A 19,034-nucleotide genomic window follows, 5' to 3' on the forward strand; every position below is an offset into this window, starting at 1 on the left:
GAATATTGCAACCAGCACTCTCTATCATGCCACTCATTAGCATTTCTATGACACAAAGACAAACGTTGGCCCCCTTGGTACGATTGGCTGCTTATTAGCATGTTTGATGTCCTTCGAAACTTGAATTTTGCAAGCATTTAATATTAATTAGTATAAGACATAAACAAAGTATGGCAAATCATTAGCCTAAAATTTGAAAAATAGTAAAAGAAAAAAAAAGAAAAAAAAGAGAAACAACAAAAAACATGTGGTAGGAATCAAATATTGGACTACGAACAAGCAGCAAGTATCAATCCTTGAAATGGAAACTCATATCTTTCGTGGAAAGAAAACAAATCTAGTATAATAGTATTATGTGATGACAACTTATATATCTTTCTGAATAAAATTTGACTATCTAGGTTCTGATTTGCCATAGGGAGGTTCTATTATTTCATGTTGTGCAGTTACTTCCTAACTTGAAACCATAAGTTATGAACTATTTTAGTAGTAAATGGAATTAACTTCCACCAACACGTGAATGACAATGAGATGGAAATAACTTACCCATTGTTATTTTAGTCCTTTAGTGCCACAACTCCTCACACATCCTCCACTCGTGCCATCCTGTATACACTTAAAAATGAAATATTGTTATATAACAATATTACTCTCTTGCATTGTTTACTCAACTTGATAAACATGTCAAGAGAGGTTCACTAACTCAAAGTGTTTAAACAAAAAACTAGTTGAAGTTCTTACCTTCTAACACAAACCAAATTTGTTATAATTTTTCTAATATTAAGACAACTTCTTCAACAAAGTACAACAAAAGCTCTCTCCAAGTTCTTAAATAGAAAACTATTTGAAGTTCTTACTCCTTTAATACAAACCAAAATTGTTAGAATCTTTACAATATTAAAAAAAAGTCTTAAACAAAATACAACAAAAGCTCCCTCAGATGTTGCTTTCGCTTGCTTGAGATCCATAAGAGCTCCCTCCAAGCCTAGGAATAATAGAATTCATATCATAATCAATGATCTTTCTAACAATTGCTTGATATGTGTGTGTGAAATTAAAATTTTTTTTAAAAAAAGTGACAAACAAAATTCTCTTACCCTCCGAGATGTTTTAGTAGCCTATCCATTTGTGTCTGCAGAGCAGCTTGGGATGCTTTTGATTCGTTCATTTCAACCTTCAAAGCAACTTGTGCTTCCTACATAGCAGCTTGTGATTGTTGCATGTTGTGCTAAATACTACCTAAATTAATAGATAATATTTAGTACGTTTTAACTCGCAAGTGCACAAGATCAAAATAATATTATAATGCAGCAAGTACAAGGTCGATCCCACGAGGATTGCGATTTTGTTTAGAATTAATTAAAAATATCAACTTGTCACTGAATTGATATTGTGAAAAAGAAATAAAAAGATAAATGAAAAAGGTAAAGGTAGGGCTTTGATATCCACCACTAATTATATTAAGCTAATATGTGAATATGGCAATGTTTTGATCATGTTATGCATATTTAATGTTTGTCAACCTAAGGGCATGGCATATACTCCTTAAGCTATAGATTTTCCTAAGCAACGAGTTAGGTATGGCGTATACTCTAACTCTTTTCTTTTCTAAGGGATTTAACATGGTGTATATTAAGTTGTTCCTTAGGAAAGCATATACTCTATGAAAATCGACAAACACATGAGGCCTAGGGCATGGGCGTATACTCCCAGTTCCCCATGTTGATTAACCCAAGAACCGCGGTGCGGATTCTTTTGTTACTTTTATTAAGCCCAGGACTCGGCCATTTAAATTGATTTAACTAACTAGTCCATACCACATGCATATGTTGATCAGGCATACACATATGAGGAATTCATGCAAGCAGCTGTTAATCAAGTTAAATAGCACAACAAGATCATTACAAAGGCGTCAATATTGAAATATTAACTAAACATAATCAGGGCTTCAATCTAACCCTACTACATAAATTAGCTACACATAGAGTTGATGTTAAACATTTTTAATAAATAAAAGAAAAAGGAAAAGAATAAACCCGAAAGTTTGAACTTGAAGAGCTCCAATTCTTCTCCTTACCTGCCTCCTTATTCTAGAGATTTAAGGGTCTATTTATAGGCTTTAGAAGTTTTTGACAAACTAGTAAACCTAGGAATTTCATAGGGTTTCAAACCTTTTACAAGTGGGAGTTGGAAAACCCTAATATGGAGATATTAGCATCATGGCCGCAGCTTTGAGGTGCCTCCTGCGCACGGGTGCGATCGATCGCAACCCGTGTACGCTCGATCGCAGGTCTGCGATCGAGCCTCTTCTGTTGTGCGCTCGAGCACTCATGGCCTAATTTGTGCTTCGTCTTCTCTGGTATTGCGCTTGATCGCAGGGAACCTGTGATCGATCACAGTGTCAAGGGCTCCGATTTTTCCCATCTTCTCTTTTTGAGCCCAAATCTTCCAGATTTACTTCCTTTTCTTCCAAAAGCCTACAAAAGTGTGGAAAACACAAAAATGAATTAAAATGACCTAATTAACTAAAACCAAAGGATTAAAATATGCAAGTTAAGGGCTGAAAATATGAATATTTTAGCACTTAACACTGCATCGCAGCTTGTGATTCCTCCAACTTTTCACATTTCTCTAGTGATTCAGCTAGTTTCTTTTCAGTTTCTAGCTGTTTAGCCAAGCATTCATCATGGTTGTGTGTTGATGAGGAATTTGACCGGATAGGTATGGCACCATAACCCTTTCCTCTAACATGTCCTGAGCGGTGTCCACCTAGCACCTTTAAGACAATGCCTTCTTGGCTGATATTAACATTGTCGGAGTTTGCTGCTATTGATTCCATTTCATTCTGCACAAGCCATATAAACCTCAACTAAATAAGTCATGCAAGTTCATTAGACATATTCATCATGAGTACTCATTTCATTCACTTACATATTTACTCTTAGTGTACTCACTTACAAATTTCCTATTCTTTTTTCTAACATGTGTTTCTTTTGTAGATTTCTATGGGATTCGGTATGGCCTTAGTAATCTTTGCTTGCACATAATACACCTAATTAACTGCTACACTGAAGAACATTACTATAAAACCTTAACACTATATATTCTAACCTTTTTATGAATAACATTGACGAATGACGAGGTGCCAGCGGTATGATTTGTTTGCATCTCTGCTCTATTTTTCTTATTTCGCTCAGATTTTTTCTGCAAAAATTCAATCAAACATATTCATTTCATTTTTTTATAGCTGAATACAAATCTTAGAAATAATAATTGACTATTTATTTGAATAAGATATATTTACCTTCCACGAGTCAGTTTCGAATGAATCACATAGAGCAGGCCATTGTCCCGGAGAAATACCTTTTTGGAACATTGGCCCTCGCCTGAAGTTTAGCATTGGCCACCGCTGCCAAATCCCGGTCGTCCACATTTTCGAAATAAATCCTGTAGTGATCTATGTGCAAATTGGAGTGATGTCTCCTATAGCTCAGACGTAATTGATACTTTAAGGCATCCCTGTGCTTCTTTAGCTCCATATCCAAAGCAAACTTACCCTGAGACATAGTAATTACGAAAATAATGGTCAAACGTTTGTCACATTATTTGTAGCGACATAATACACATACAAAATGAGATTTATACCTTCACACGTTCTTCCAAGTTCTTCACCATTACATCCGGGACCTTGCTCCAACTATCATAATGGAGGTCGCAATGATCATACACAATCTTAGAAATTATCCTTGACCATGCCTCAGCATTTTCGCCCACAGGTACTCGATACTTATCATCGAATTCCAAAGTAATCGGACCATCCTTATTTATCATAGCATTGACCCTCAAATTCTTGTTCTTACCCCTTGGCCGTCTAATGGACGTGCTAGTTATTAATCAAAATATTGAAACGTAGTTAGTTGTATCTAGTGAAGTGGTTTGCAAAGTGTACGCAACAAAGTAATAAGCAAAAGACCGTATATTCACTTACAGCTTGAGGTGGGTGCAACTCCCAATGAGTGTATGTGAGCAGACGACTTTTCGGAATGATGGGCCTCCATTGAGTTGGGGGGCACTATTGATAGCATGTCCATATCATCAATTGCATCAACTAGAGTCGGCTTGTCAAGATCCTCGACATGACATAGGCCTCGACCTTGGCCTCGAACTCGGCCACGACCTTGGCTTTGGCCTATCACCAATTCTAGTTGCTATGATAGATCTACAAACAACACAAGACAAATGCGGATCAATCATATAACCATAATATTGCATGTTAAATGGTTTGGACAAAAAAAATTGTTCATATACTTAATTTAGTTAATTGTACATAAGTGGGCAATTTTTAAAGAAAGAAAAACAAAAAACCAAAAAACAAAAAAAATAATATTAATTGCAATGCTTCATACAATATGTTAATCCAATTCGTACTTGGTCATTCTGTCTCATAGTCTGTATCACTGTTGCTTCAGGATGACTGTTTGTGTTCAGAGTTCTCTGTGTGTTCAGATTCTGTATCATAGTTGCTACTTAACTCTTCTTCATTATCGGAGTTAGTATTATGCTCCTCAATCAAAAGGTTATCGTTAATGAACATGCTTGCATCAAGTTGCACATATAATTCATCAATAGGTATTGTCAAATCATCTCTACGTAACATAGTAGAGTTTTCAATAATGGCAATATTACCCCCAGCACATTTATTTTCCTAATATACCTCATTGTTGGTTATTTGGTCATCATTCTCACTATCTTCCCCTACCACTGTTGGATTATAGTATGTGTTTCTATTGGTCAACTCATACCATTTACGAGAAGTATTCACAATTGTAAAACCTTGTTCCTTTCTTATTCCCAGCGTATTACTCACAGTGTCTCACCAATCGCACTCAAATAGATACACCCAATTTTGGCGAGTAACATAACTCAAAAATGTTCTTCAGCTCACCATAGTACTCATCGTTTGACGTGTTGTACCGACCTTTAATAACAATTCCACTGTTTTGGGTAGTACGAGTTTCTGCACATTCTTTTGAGTGGAACCTTATCCCATTCACAATGCAACCTCTATACGATCTAACTTGATGATCAGGCCCAAGTGAAAGATGATATAATTGTTCTGGGACATTTTCTGCACTACACCCACCACTATATATATTATCTTGAAACTAACGCTCAAATGTGGCCTCATGCTTCTTCTCAATGTCATAGCCACCTTCCCTTTTGATCATCTGATAGTCTTCACTGCATTAAAAGTGCATGTTGTTAGTAATCATCTAGTGTCATGAATAAACATAACGTAAGGAACCCACAATTATACACTTACTAGAAGTATGAAGCCGTTTCATTACAGTGGCTAAGCACATACCATCGAGCCCTTGCAAAAATGTTCTCATCAAGTGTCACATATTTTTCCGCACCCAACGGTCGAACTCGTTAAGAGAACCCATCAAGGCCTTGTTTCGTTTCTTCTAGACAGCCATCAACATTTCGCTCTTCACGGTTCCATCTTGTCTCAATCCCACAAAGATACATGGAGCAAAACGTCAAACACTCATCAACTAAATAAGCCTCAGTAATTGAACCCTCCGGTCGTGCTTTGTTCCGCACACTCCTCTTATGTTTACCAAGCGTCCTTTCCATTGGATACATCCAACGGTTTTGTACTGGTCCCCCAAGCTCAGCCTCTCAAGGTAAATGAATCGCTAGATGGACCATAACATCAAAAAATGCTGGTGGAAATATTTGTTCCATCTTGCATAGAATGACGACAATGTCAACCTTCATTTGCTTCAAAATATCTACTTTTAATGTTCGTGCACACAACTGCTTAAAAAAATTACCCATCTCAATCAATATTGTTTTTATTTCAGACGTTAATTTTCCACGAATTGCAACAGGAAGTAAGCACTGTAAGAAGACATGACAATCGTGGCTTTTCATTCCTGATATCCTGCCAGGAAGCATGTTTACACATCGACCAATGTTAGACGCATACCCGTCAGGAAATTTCACACATTTCAACGTTAAGTGCTAAAATATTCATATTTTCATCCCTTAACTTACATGTTTTAATCCTTTGGTTTTACTTAATTAGGTCATTTTAATTCATTTTTGTGTTTTCCATACTTTTGTAGGCTTTTGGAAACAAATGAAGTAAATCTGAAAGATTTGGGCTCAAAGAGAGAAGATGGAAAAAATGGGAGCCCCTAGCACTACGATCGATCACAGGTTACCTGCGATCGAGTGTAGTACCAGAGAAGACACAGCACGAAGCAGGCAACCAGCGATCAAGCACATAACAGGAGAGGCTCAATCGCAGACCTCCGATTGAGCGCACACAGGTTGCGATCAATCGCAGCCGTACGCAGGAGACATATCAAGTGGCGGCCAGATTGTCATTCTTTCCATATTAGGGTTTTCCAACTCTCAATTGTAATTGATTTTGAAACCCTACAAAATTCCTAGGTTTACTAGTTTGTCAAGGACTTCTAAAGCCTATAAATAGACCCTTAAGCCTATAGATTAGGATGCTTTTGTAAGGAGAAGAATAGGAGCTCTTCAAGTTCAAGGCTCGAGTTTATTCTTTTCCTTTCTTTTCTTTTCTTTTATTTTATGAAGATGTTTAACATCAACTCAATGTGTAACTAATTTATTTAGTAGGGCTAGAATGAAGCCCTAGTTATGTTTTGTTAATATTCAATTGGCGCCTTTGTGATGATCTTGTTATGATGTCTAACTTGATTAATACTTAGTTTCATGAATTCCTCATATATGTGTGCCTGATCAACATGTGCATGTAGTATGGACTAGTTAGTTAAATCAATTTGGATGATCGAGTCCTGGGTTGAACATAAGTAACAAAAGATATCCACACCGGATTCTTGGGTTAATCAACATGGGGAACCGGGAGTAGACACTCATGCCCTAGGCCTCATGTATTTGTCGATTTCCACAGTTTTGTGCTTTCTTAAAGAACAACTTAGTAGACACCTATGCTAAATCCTTTAAGAAATAAAAGAATTAGAGTAGACACCCATGTCTAATTCGTTGCTTAGGGAAATCAATAGCTTAAGGAGTAGACACCAATGCCTTTAGGTTGACAAACATTAGATATTCATAACATGATCAAAACATTGGCATATTGATGTATTAGCTAAATATAATTAGTGGTGGATATCAAAGCCCTAACTTTTTATCATTATCAATTTAAATCCAATCTCTTGTTTTATTTTACTCGTATTTGCACACTATACTACTATATTGACCTCGTGCACTTGCGAGTAAAACATCCAGTTATTTGCCTATTAAATTAGGTGGGTAATTGTGGAACAACAAGTTTTTGGTGCCGTTGCCGGGGATTGCGGCGAATTTTGTTTAAAATTATTTTCCTTTAGTTGAGTTATTTTAATCTTTAATTTTAAATCTTTTTTTTGTCAAAAATATTTTCTATTGATTCTTAAGTTTTTTTGTTTTCTGTTTCAGGTTGCGGACTAGCATTCTGTGATTGCGATCGAACGTCAGCCAAGTGCGATCGAGCGCAGTGAGATTGAACACACCAACCTGCGATCGAACGCAATTCCAGGGAGCATCCAGACTAGCAACACTGAATCTGCCTGACTGAAAAAGCAATTCAATTGATGCAAGGTCGTCGATCTGAAGAGTCAACCGTCATTCCACTCGATGCTGAAATTGAGCGGAGAATTCGACAATGACCTAGAGACAAAGAAGAAGAGGAAGAAATTGAGATGGAAAATTTGCAAGAGAACCAATTGGGCCAAGACCATTAGTGGCAAATCCACGACCGGTGCGGAGATTGATGAAGCAGGCATTCGTTCCAGCAAACCTTCAGCAACCCTCACGCATAGCATATCAACCGGAATTGGAAGGCAGCTATTATATTTCTCCTCAAATCCTTAATGCATTGACTCACTTCTGAGGCACAGCTATTGAGGATCCCAAGTTGCAGCATGTCCAAGGCCTAACTCCAGAGAGACTCAGGTTAGTCCTCTTTCCTTTCTCTTTGAAAGATAATGCTAAACTGTGGTATAATTCTTTGCCTGCAGATTCTATCCATACTTGGGAAGAATTAGCCACCAAGTTTCTGAAGAAGTTTTTTCCAGCTCAGAAGACAAGACAACTTAAAAGGGAACTTCAAATGTTCCAACAATGAGATGGAGATCTGTTCTTCGAGGCATGGGATCACTTTAATTCTTTGCTTCTAAAGTGCCCACATCACAACATCCCTCAAGATGATCAGGTACAAATTTTCTATGAAGGTTTAGATGATACTAACAAAGGGATGGTTGATTCAGCTTGTGGAGGAACACTTATGGAGAAAAGTAGTGAGGAAGCAATGGAGCTGTTTGGAACATTAAGTGAGCATTCCCAGCAATTCTGCTCTAGAGGAAGGAGAGGAGTCAAAAGCAAGGGCATGTATGAAGTAAACCTCAATGGGGGATCTCCCAATCAGATGGCCGCTATGGAAAAGAAGTTGGACATGATTGTCAAGGCCATGACTGCTCAGAAAATCTCACCTCTGCAACAGGGCACACCAATCCAGGTATGTGCTATTTGTTCCCATCTAGATCACACTACTGAGACGTGTCCCTCATATTCATTTGCAAAGCAAGAAGAGGTGAATTATGTGGGACAAAATAATTACCCCACAAGAACAATCCATACTCCAACACTTACAATCCAGGATGGCGCAACCATTCAAATTTCTCTTGGAGTAATAATCAAGGACAGCAGAAGGGGCCCCAACAAGGAAGCCAACCAACTCAAGAGTCAAAGTTGAACTAACTAAAGAATATGATACACAACCTGGTGACCTCATAACAGTAATTCATGGCTGATCAAAAACAATTCAATACAAAGACTGATCAAGCCATTCAAAGACTGGAAGTGCAAATGGGTCAGATGGCAAAGGAGCTAAGTGAGAGGAAGCAGGGAGAATTTTCAGCTTAAACAATGCCTAACCCAGGGACTCACCAGCAGCTGAAAGCAACCACAGTTCTCAGAGGTCCTGTTCCTGCACCACCAAGGGCACTTGAGCCACAGTTTGTAGAGCTCAAGTGCAGCTCTTCACACTAGAGACATTGCAGTCACAAGTATAAGCGTTTGAGCAATCCAGGAGCTCAAACACATCTACTCAAAATAGTGGTACTGAGGCCATTGAAGGCGGTACATTTTTTTCTCTTGATTTTCATCATATCAATTTCTTTAATTTACACGTGTCTTACTTTTTCATTGTTGAACATTATGCATTCAAATTTTTTTTTTTTACTTTCTGTTACTACGATCGATCGCATCAAGTATACGATCGAGCGTAGTAACCGAATGATGGCCTTAACATTCTGTAAGTGCAATCGAACGCACCTTGGGTGCGATCGAGTGCACATCACCCACACACGCACACCTTTGCCCGAATGCGATCGAGCGCACCATGTGTGTGATCGAGTGCACTCGGACAGCAGGGCACGTGACCTATTTTAGGTCACTTTCCTCCTATTCCTCCTCACACCTTTACGGCGTCATACAAGTTCCCCAAAACACCCAACTTCCGCCACCTCCTCTACTAACACACCTCCACCATTTTCCACCACTTCAACCACCTCCACACCACCACACTAGCACTTGCACGGCCCCATTCTACCCCACGGCCATCACCCTCATCACATCTCACACATTACTTCCCATCGACAACCCAACTCCGACCCCCCCCCCCCCCCACCTTCACTTTTCTTTTCAATTTTTAGCACATTGTGGGTGTCTATCCACCCACATTGTCGCTCTGTGTTGGATTTTTGTGTTTTGTAGGGGGTTTTGAACAGTGTTTTCCTTGTGTTGCAAAGTTGGCCATCTACAGTGCACACCAACTATTCGATAAAAGTTCCCAATCAAACTCAACATGCCAAGAACCCGTGCTTCATCATCCCGGGGGTCCGAGGGTGAAGCTATTTCTCCCCCGCCCACTTTTGAAGAGTGGGAGCTGTTGTTTGAGACCTGCTTCGCCTTTCGCGAAGACTTCCAAAATCTTGCGGCGACTCAATGGACATCGCCTAGTTCTAGTGAAGGGGGCTCAAGAAGCTGTTCAAACTGGTCACCTCCACCGCCAACCGGAGGTTGGTAGTTGAATTCTATGCCAACCGTTCCTATGACTGCAACAATTTGGCTGCTCTCTCTTCCAAGGTGCACGGCTAAGCCATTGACGTGACAAGGGCCGACATTGCAGCAGCCCTTCAATGCAATGATGAGCACCCTCCAGGAGCCGCACATCTTGCCGAGCAACTGCCCCGATTCTATGTGGCAGAAATCTTGAAGACATGTGCCAAGGGCAATATCCAGATGCCCACCATAATGCCAGCAGCCGATCCAAGCTACCTAAAAGGCCTTGGTTTGTGGACTCCATCCTGCATCGCAATGCCTTCCCCTTAGGACACGAAACTCAGAGGCGTGATCAATTTCTACAGACCCTCTACGCCTTCCACAAGGATGCCTGGTACTCCATTCCCGACATTATTTGGAACCAAATACATAAATTTTGGAATGGAGTACACATTGGTGGAGCAGAGTCCAGTTATTCATGGGGGTTGCCTTTCCCACACCTAATCACGTATATTCTTCTTAAAAAGGGCATCAAGGGCACCGCAGCAGACGAGCCAGTTACTACTACTCCGATATTTGGCATTCGCCTTTGGAACAAGAGCTGCTCTCATATGCCCCGGGTACCCCCAGCACCAGCAGCTGGTGACGAAGAGAGTGAGGCCGAGCCAATGGCTGAAGATGAACCGGCAGCTGAGCCGGTAGCAGCAGAGGAGGAGGCCTCCCCAATCTTTTTTCAAGCCGCACAGTGCTGCTCCCTTAGTGAAGAGATGGCGGGCCTTCAAAGAGAATTAGCCGATCAAAGAAGGGAAGCTCGAGAAGATAAAGCACTGATGGATCAATAACTAGCTACCATGGAAGAATTGATGCGGACCATACTTAGCCGTTTACCACCACTTTTTGGAGCATCTACTTCTGGATAGCACTAAGCGGGAACCACCATCTGGCTTCAGACATAAAACTTCGCACTCATGGGAGGCACCCCATAGTTTATCCTTTTATTTTGTTTAGTGTGTTTTAAGTTCAATTTTTATTTATTTATCTTTAGTTTTGTTTCTTTTTACTTGTTTGTGTGTTTTCTTGTTTTGCAGGGACAAGTGTGCTTCAATTCAAGTTTGGGGATGTGCAATGAGCCATGCTATTTCAAACAGTTCGTCCATCTCCCAGGTAAATTCTTTCCATATTATACACACATTGGGGACAATGTGTAATTTAAGTTTGGGGGTATGGGGGACACTTTACACACACTTTGTCCCAGTTTTATTTTATTTTTATTTGTGAAAAATCAAAAAGAAAAAATATTTGCATGTTCATGTTTGTTTTGAAATTTTGGTTGATCTAAAAGAATTATGGCTTGAATTCATCAGTGAGCTTAAAATTTTGAATACATGATCTGATGAGTGAATCTGTTGGTTTGATTACTTGTTCAGGATAGTTGAAAAATCACATGTTTGATATAAGCACTCAAGCATATTAGTACATAATTTGTGAGGTATGACATAAGGTCTGGTATGTGTGTTTCTGTATCTTGGATGAAACTGGATGATTTATTAGATGGACACTTTGGCATATTTGTGAAAAAAAAAAGAATAAATAAATGATCATTGATAGGCTTTTCATTGAGTAACTGGACCTCTTGCCTCAAAGCATTGAGTGTTCACGCCAAAAGGTGAAAAATTTGGATTTGATCAATGTCAAGGTTAGTTTCGTTTTGTAGCCTTTTTGACTCAAGTTAGTAGGTCCTTAGGGGTGTCTATACACCTAATGCCCTAAAACCATCTGGTTTAGGAGTCATTGACTTAACACTCACTACAAGAAAGCTTAAGGAAACCAAACATTCCACAACCTGACGAAAGAAAAAAAAAAAAAAAAAAAGAGAGAGAGAGAGAGAGAAAAGAAAAGAAAAGAAATATGCCATTGTTGTTCATTCTAATAAGGAATTCAATGACTTTTGAGATATGAAGACATTACATGTTGGAAAGAATTGGAAGCCTCATAATTTTGTACTAGTTCACCTTACACTGTTTTCAAACTTGCTATGTTGTAGCATGTCCTTGTAAGTTATTGAACTTTGAGATTCCAATCCATTGTGAAGATGAAGTTCATCTTTTTAAGCTTGCTAATTAATGGAAATCATAATCTTGAAGTGGTACTTTAATTTCTTGGATAACATGAACTGTGCATGATGTTTGTGGGTAACATTTCTTGACAAACCCTCATGAGACTTCACTCGTCCTCTAGGGAATTCCTAGTGGTTTAAAAGGCTTGTTGCATACGCTAAATGCAATCGTACATCCTACGAAAGCTGGATTTATCTTTTTGTTCTCTGTTTTTCATTTTTGTTTTTAGTTTTGTCTTGCTAAGGGACTAGCAATATGTACGTTTGGGGGTGTGTTAAGTGCTAAAATATTCATATTTTCAACCCTTAACTTAAATGTTTTAGTTAATTAGGTCATTTTAATTCTTTTTTGTGTATTCTATACTTTCGTAGGCTTTTGGAAGCAAATGAAGTAAATCTGGATGATTTGGGCTCAAAGAGAGAAGATGGGAAAAATGGGAGCCCTTGACACTGCGATCGATCACAGGTTACCTGCGATTGACCACAGTATCAGAGAAGACATAGCACAAAGCAACCAGCGATCGAGCGCATAACAGGAGAGGCTCAATCGCAGACCTGCGATCGAGCGCACACGGGTTGCGATCGATCGCAACCGTGCCCAGGAGGCATATCAAGTGGCGGCCAGATTGTCATTCTTTCCGTATTAGGGTTTTCCAACTCCCAATTGTAATAGGTTTTGAAACACTACGAAATTCCTAGGTTTACTAGTTTGTCAAGGACTTCTAAAGCCTATAAATAGACCCTTAAGCCTCTAGAATATGATGCTTTTGTAAGGAGAAGAATAGGAGCTCTTGAAGTTCAAGTCTCGGGTTTATTCTTTTCCTTTCTTTTCTTTTCTTTTATTTTATGAAGATGTTTAACATCAACTCTATGTGTAACTAATTTATTTAGTAGGGCTAGATTGATGCCCTAGTTATGTTTTGTTAATATTCAATATTGGCGCCTTTGTGATGATCTTGTTATGATGTCTAACTTGATTAATACCTAGTTTCATGAATTCCTCATATGTGTGTGCCTAATCAACATGTGCATGTGGTATGGATTAGTTAGTTAAATTAATTTGGATGACCGAGTTCTGGGTTTAACATAAGTAACAAAAGATATCCACACCGGATTCTTGGGTTAATCAATATGGGGAACTGGGAGTAGACACCCATGCCCTAGGCCTCATGTGTTTGTCGATTTTGACAGTTTTATGCTTTCTTAAATAACAACTTAGTAGACACCGATGCTAAATCATTTAAGAAAGAAAATAATTAGAGTACACACCCATGCCTAATTCGTTGCTTAGGGAAATCAATAGCTTAAGGAGTAGACACCAATGCCCTGAGGTTGACAAACATTAGATATTCATAACATGATCAAAACATTGGCATATTGATATATTAGCTAAATATAATTAGTGGTGGATATCAAAGCCCTACATTTTTATCATTATCAATTTAAATCCAATCTCTTGTTTTATTTTACTTTGGGAATTGATTTTAAGGACAGATTCAGCAGTCCTCATGGGAATGACCCCGTATTTGCACACTATACTACTATGTTGACCTCGTGCACTTGCGGGTAAAACATCCAGTTATTTGCCTATTAAATTATGTGGGTAATTGTACATTCAGCCACTCACATAACCGGTTCTTCTCATCTCTTGTCAAAGTGTACGCCGTAAGTGGCATCGTGGTGGTGGCACCATTTGTCTGCAAGTGCAATTCTTTACGTATACCAATCTCACGTAAATCTCTTTGTACGTTGGCTGTGTCCTTTGTCTTCCCAGGAATATTCTTCAGTGTACCCAAGATACTATCACATATGTTCTTCTCAATGTGCATGACATCTAAATTGTGTCGTAGTTTCAATGTTGACCAGTAAGGTAACTTAAAGAAAATACTTTTCTTCCTCCAATTCGACTCATTTATATCAACACCACTTGTGTGACGCTTTCTCTTGTTCCCACTATGTTTCCCAAACTACACATTTTCAACATGTATTAGTTATTGCAATAGTTGATCTCTAGACATTTCTTCAGGTTCCAATCTATGCTCCTCTATACCAACGAACAAATCTCTTCCTTGGCGCCACACATGGTCTCGAGGAAGCCACCAACAATAGCACATGTAACACTCTTTATACCAATACTTCAGCCTATAAAACATTGTATCCTGGTTACATATCAGACATGCCAGCTTTCCCTTTGTAGAATACCCAGACAAGTTCCCATACGCGGGAAAATTGTTGATGGTCCATAGTAATGCTGCATGCAACTGAAATGTCTCTTTAATCAAATAATCATAAGTGGTTACACCTTCATTCCATAATTCATGCAAATCATCAACTATAGGCCGCAAATACACATCAATGTTGTTTCCAGGTGATGTGCGACCAGGGATAATTAAGGACAGTATCATATTTGGATCCTTCATGCACATCCATGGAGGTAAATTGTACGGCATTACTACTACTGGCCATATGCTATATGTGGTACTCATATTACCAATGGGTTGAAACCATCACTTGCCAAACTAAGTCGCACGTTGCCGAAATCACAAGTAAACCAATCATGTTCTTTATCAAACTCTTTCCAAGCAAGACCATCGGCTGGGTGTCTTGGAGTGTTGCCGTCATCTTTTCGTTCATCTTTGTGCCACCTCATATGTTTGGCCATATCTTTTGACATAAACAATCGTTGCAACCTCGATTTTATTGGAAAATACCGCAAGACCTTTTAAGGAATTTTCTTGCCACTACCCTTAACACAACTCCATCTTGAAGTGTTGTATGTTGGGCATTTTACTTTATCAGCATGTTCCTTCCACAAAAGCACACAATCATTCTTGCACGCATGTATCAACTCATAACCAAAACTCAAGTCTCGGCAAGATCGCTTTGCTTCTCGGTACGAGCGTGGCAATGTCTCTCCATCAGGAAGGGCCTCATTTATCAATTTAATAATCATATCAAATGCCTTGTTACTCATGTTGCAAATTGTCTTTATATGAAGCATCTTCAAAATGAAAGCTACTTTTGTAAATTTATTACAGCTTGGATAAAGTTCACCCATGCCATCTTCCCATAATCGACCGAAAGGGGTTCTATGTTCGTGATTGTCAGCTGTCAAACCCGAAGTAGTAGAGGGTTCACCAATGTTGGCTTCAAAACATGTCCCCGTTCGAAGATCGCCTAACAATTCTTCGATCTCATCAACCTCCTTTATCCTCACATTTGTATCAGTGTGTAAGTTGGCAGTCACGTTTATACTACATGGATCTTCTTCGCCATTAAATATCCATAGAGTGTATGTGCGATCAATTTCATGTTCATACAAGTGACTTGTTGTGCAAATATCTACATAAACTAATAGGCAAATAATTGTACGTTTTACTCGCAAGTGCATAAGATCAAACGATAGTATAGTGCAGCCTGTACGAGATCGATCCCATGAGGATTGTTGATTTTGTTTTAGAATTGATAAAAATATCAATTTTTCACTAAATTGATATTGTGAAAAAGAAATAAAAAGATATAAAGATAAATGAAAAGCTAAAGGTAGGGCTTTGATATCCATCACTAATCATACTTAGATAATATAATAATATGCCAATGATCCAATCATATTATGAATACTTAATGTTTGCCAACCTAAGGGTATGGGTGTCTACTTCTTAAGCTATTGATTTCCCTAAGCAACGAATTAGGCATGTGCGTCTACTCTAATTCTTTTCTTACTTAAAGGATTTACTGTGGGTGTCTACTAAGTTTTTCTCTAAGAAAGCATAAATCTGTGAAAATCGACAAACACATGAGGCCTAGGGTATGAGTGTCTACCCCCGGTTCCCTATGTTGATTAACCCAAGAACCTGGTATGGATTTCTTTAGTTACTCTTATTAAACCAGGACTCGATCATCCAAATTGATTTAGTTAACTAATCCATACCACATGCATATAATGGCCATTCACATACATATGAGGAATTCAATAAAACATGAATTAATCAAGTTAAGCAACACAATATGATTTTCACAAAGACGCCAATATTAAAATATGAAATAAACATAATTAGGGCTTCAATCTAGCCCAACTTAAAAGTTAGTTATACATAATTAAAATAAAAGAAAAGGAAAAGTGAAAGAAAGAACCAAAAACCGCTCCTAGAAGTAGCCTCCAATTCCTCTCCCCAATGTTGTGTCTATTCAAGGATCATTATTCTCAAGGTTTAGAGGTCTATTTATAGGGCTTTAGAAGTCCTTGTTACACTAGTAAACCTAGAAAATTCGTAGGGTTTTAGTCCTATTACAAGTGGGAATTGGAAAACCCTAATATGGAAGGAAAGGGAGTCAGATTGCCTCTGATGTGTCTCCATTGCATGGGTGCGCTCAATCGCATGTCTGCGATCGAGACTCTTTTGGTGTGCGCACGATCGCACATGGTTGCACTCGCTGCTTTTCTTCTATGGTAGTGCGCTCGATCGCAGGTTCCCTGCGATCAATCGCACTGCCAAGAACTCCAACTTTTCCCAAATTCTTTTTTTGAGCCCAAATCTTCCAAATTTACTTCCTTCTCTTCCAAAAGCCTACAATAACATGGAAAACACATAAAATAACTAAAATAGCATAAATTAACAACACTTAAGGAATTAGCACATAAAGTTTAAGGGCTAAAATAAGAATATTTTGGCACTTAACATGACTCTCCACCAATTCAATATGATGAAAAATATCGATTTGCACAATCACGACATGGACACCTCATAATACCATTTACATCCACACATTGACACACCATTCTAAGGAATTCTTCAACACCTTTTAGATATCGATTGAAACATCGAGTAGGTCCTTGCATCCAACTCTTATCCATCTCTATTCACTATCACAAGTTACTCCTTACCTATATTTAATTACAGGCGAGTTTAGAGAGGTTTTAATTTTCTGTCACAATTACCAAATTTTCAGATTTATAAGTCACTCACAAAAGCTTTTAAGTACAAGATTCAAGATACATATGCAAAGTAATAATAAGTCTTACTTATTAATACTAGTACTAGTACTATGACTAATTTCTTATGAAGTCCTTCAAAAAAAAAAAAATAATGTTTTATATGAAGTGCCCCAAACTAATTTTTGACTTCCCAAACAATTCCTTTTGAATTTTGATTTTTTCATGCAAAAAATTCTAGTTCCACCCTTAGTCAAACCCTCTCATGTCAATATTTTGGATCTCCTTAATCTTTTCAATCATTTTCGCCATCTATAGGAGATAGCTAGGATTACATTAGTGAGATCCTATTAATTGTCTTTCCTTCTCTTTAAGTTCTTCAATCATTTTTTTTTTTCCCAAGAGGTAGTTGTAAAATAGGGACACCTGATTAATTATTTTAGTTTGTAACTTAATTTTGGTTTAATCTTCAAAGTATCATCTGATTAATCTCTCAACATGTTTATATGGGGATCACTTGAATCATATGGGGATCTCTACCACATTTATATCATATGTGTCTCGTATGTAGCAAATACAGCTACAAGTAAAGTTTAAAGGTGGTGCATAAAAAGAGTGGTAGGAGGCTACTATTTAAATAGCTACCTTATCCTCATTTTGACATATCTGCTCTAATGACATATCTGGAACTTTATCCTCATTTTGCATATATAAAAGCTTTTACTTTATGATCAATCATATGTCTAATCATATGAAAGACATGGGTAATATGCGTGAGTAGGGGAGAGGTACATCCAAGCAATGCCAGTAATTTAGGTAAAAGAAATCTTTTAATCAGTGAAGTTGCTAATCAAGTGCAGACAATATAACATACTACAAAACTTCACAGCTAATAAAAATTAAAGCATTCATCAAGTTTGCAAAAGCCCAAGTTCTATGTGTTTTCTCTTCACAGAATGATAGAACTCTTCCACCAAAAAGGGTTGAACAATCCTACAAAATAGTTGGGACTGATGCTCATTTAATACACCCAAGCACACACAAGAGAAAGAGAGATGGATAAACTGTAAATCCTTGTGTCTATGAAAAACAAACCTTTCCCTTACAGCACCACCAGAAATAACTCCACCATAAGCCCGGTTAGCAGTCCTCCGGTTCCTCGATAACCTAGACCTCTTATTCTCAGCAGCTCTTAGATGAGGAATCTGCAAACCTAGCAGCAAGCATTGTATCATAGCAAAAAGTGTAGTAATAATTCAGGTGGACAAAATATAAATCCCACATTATCTCCATAATTGCATTATAACAATATCAATCATAACTTGCTATAAATCAAAACTCAAAGTATAATATCAACATTTTCTATAGAACTTGAATTATTCGATTTAGCAACATATGTGATTTAAGATAATTGATGTGTTTGTATAGTAAAAAGATGAGTTATACGGTTTTTTGGCCATTAACTCGTATGCATGCTTAAATTTAGGAAAGAAGTAATTTCTTTTCTCAACAAAGTACAGAGATCATGCAAAACTGTAAAACAGAACCCTATTAGAATAATGACAAAACATAGCAAACACTATCAATTGTTGAAAAATTCTCATCAATCAATTGTGCTCGTTCATCTATTGACCAACCCCACAACAAAACGTTAATAATAAATATAATAACAATATTCTCCATAGAATTTAACTCTACATCTTAAATTCCTTTTACACATTACAACAAGTTTTTTTTTTCTTTTTTGCAGATTTCACCCAAACAAGGAATCACATGAAAGCAGCATAAACTCCACAAAATATAGAACAAAAATGAAAAGTTGAGATCTCAAGGAAAAAAAAAAAAAAGCCAAAAAACCATCTTTACATAATAAAAAGA

General features: G+C 37.9%; 1 protein-coding gene and 1 pseudogene across 1 annotated transcript; both read right to left on the bottom strand.

The window, feature by feature from the left end:
* Positions 1-2,584: 2,584 nt before the first annotated feature.
* LOC148583690 (uncharacterized) lies at positions 2,585-5,640 on the bottom strand (annotated as a pseudogene).
* A 45-nt stretch (positions 5,641-5,685) lies between these two features.
* Positions 5,686-15,524, bottom strand: LOC148583691 (uncharacterized). Its single transcript, XM_088510673.1, has 2 exons — positions 13,837-15,524; positions 5,686-6,030 (listed from the first exon to the last, which is right to left on the bottom strand). The coding sequence occupies exons 1-2, from the start codon at positions 14,050-14,052 to the stop codon at positions 5,686-5,688; spliced, it is 561 nt and encodes a 186-aa protein (XP_088366799.1). The 5' UTR covers positions 14,053-15,524.
* Positions 15,525-19,034: the final 3,510 nt, after the last annotated feature.

Source organism: Corylus avellana, chromosome 9 (assembly GCF_965113065.1).
Source record: "Corylus avellana chromosome 9, dhCorAvel1.hap1.2, whole genome shotgun sequence".
NCBI classification, from domain to species: Eukaryota; Viridiplantae; Streptophyta; class Magnoliopsida; order Fagales; family Betulaceae; genus Corylus; species Corylus avellana.

Bases quoted from the DNA above. Each gene is read 5' to 3' on its own strand.
- LOC148583691 (XM_088510673.1), bottom strand. From the start codon at position 14,052: ATGCACATTGAGAAGAACATATGTGATAGTATCTTGGGTACACTGAAG. The intron at 6,031-13,836 runs GTACAATTACCC...TGAATATTTTAG, and splicing joins GGTTATGTGAGTGGCTGAAT to CACTTAACGTTGAAATGTGT.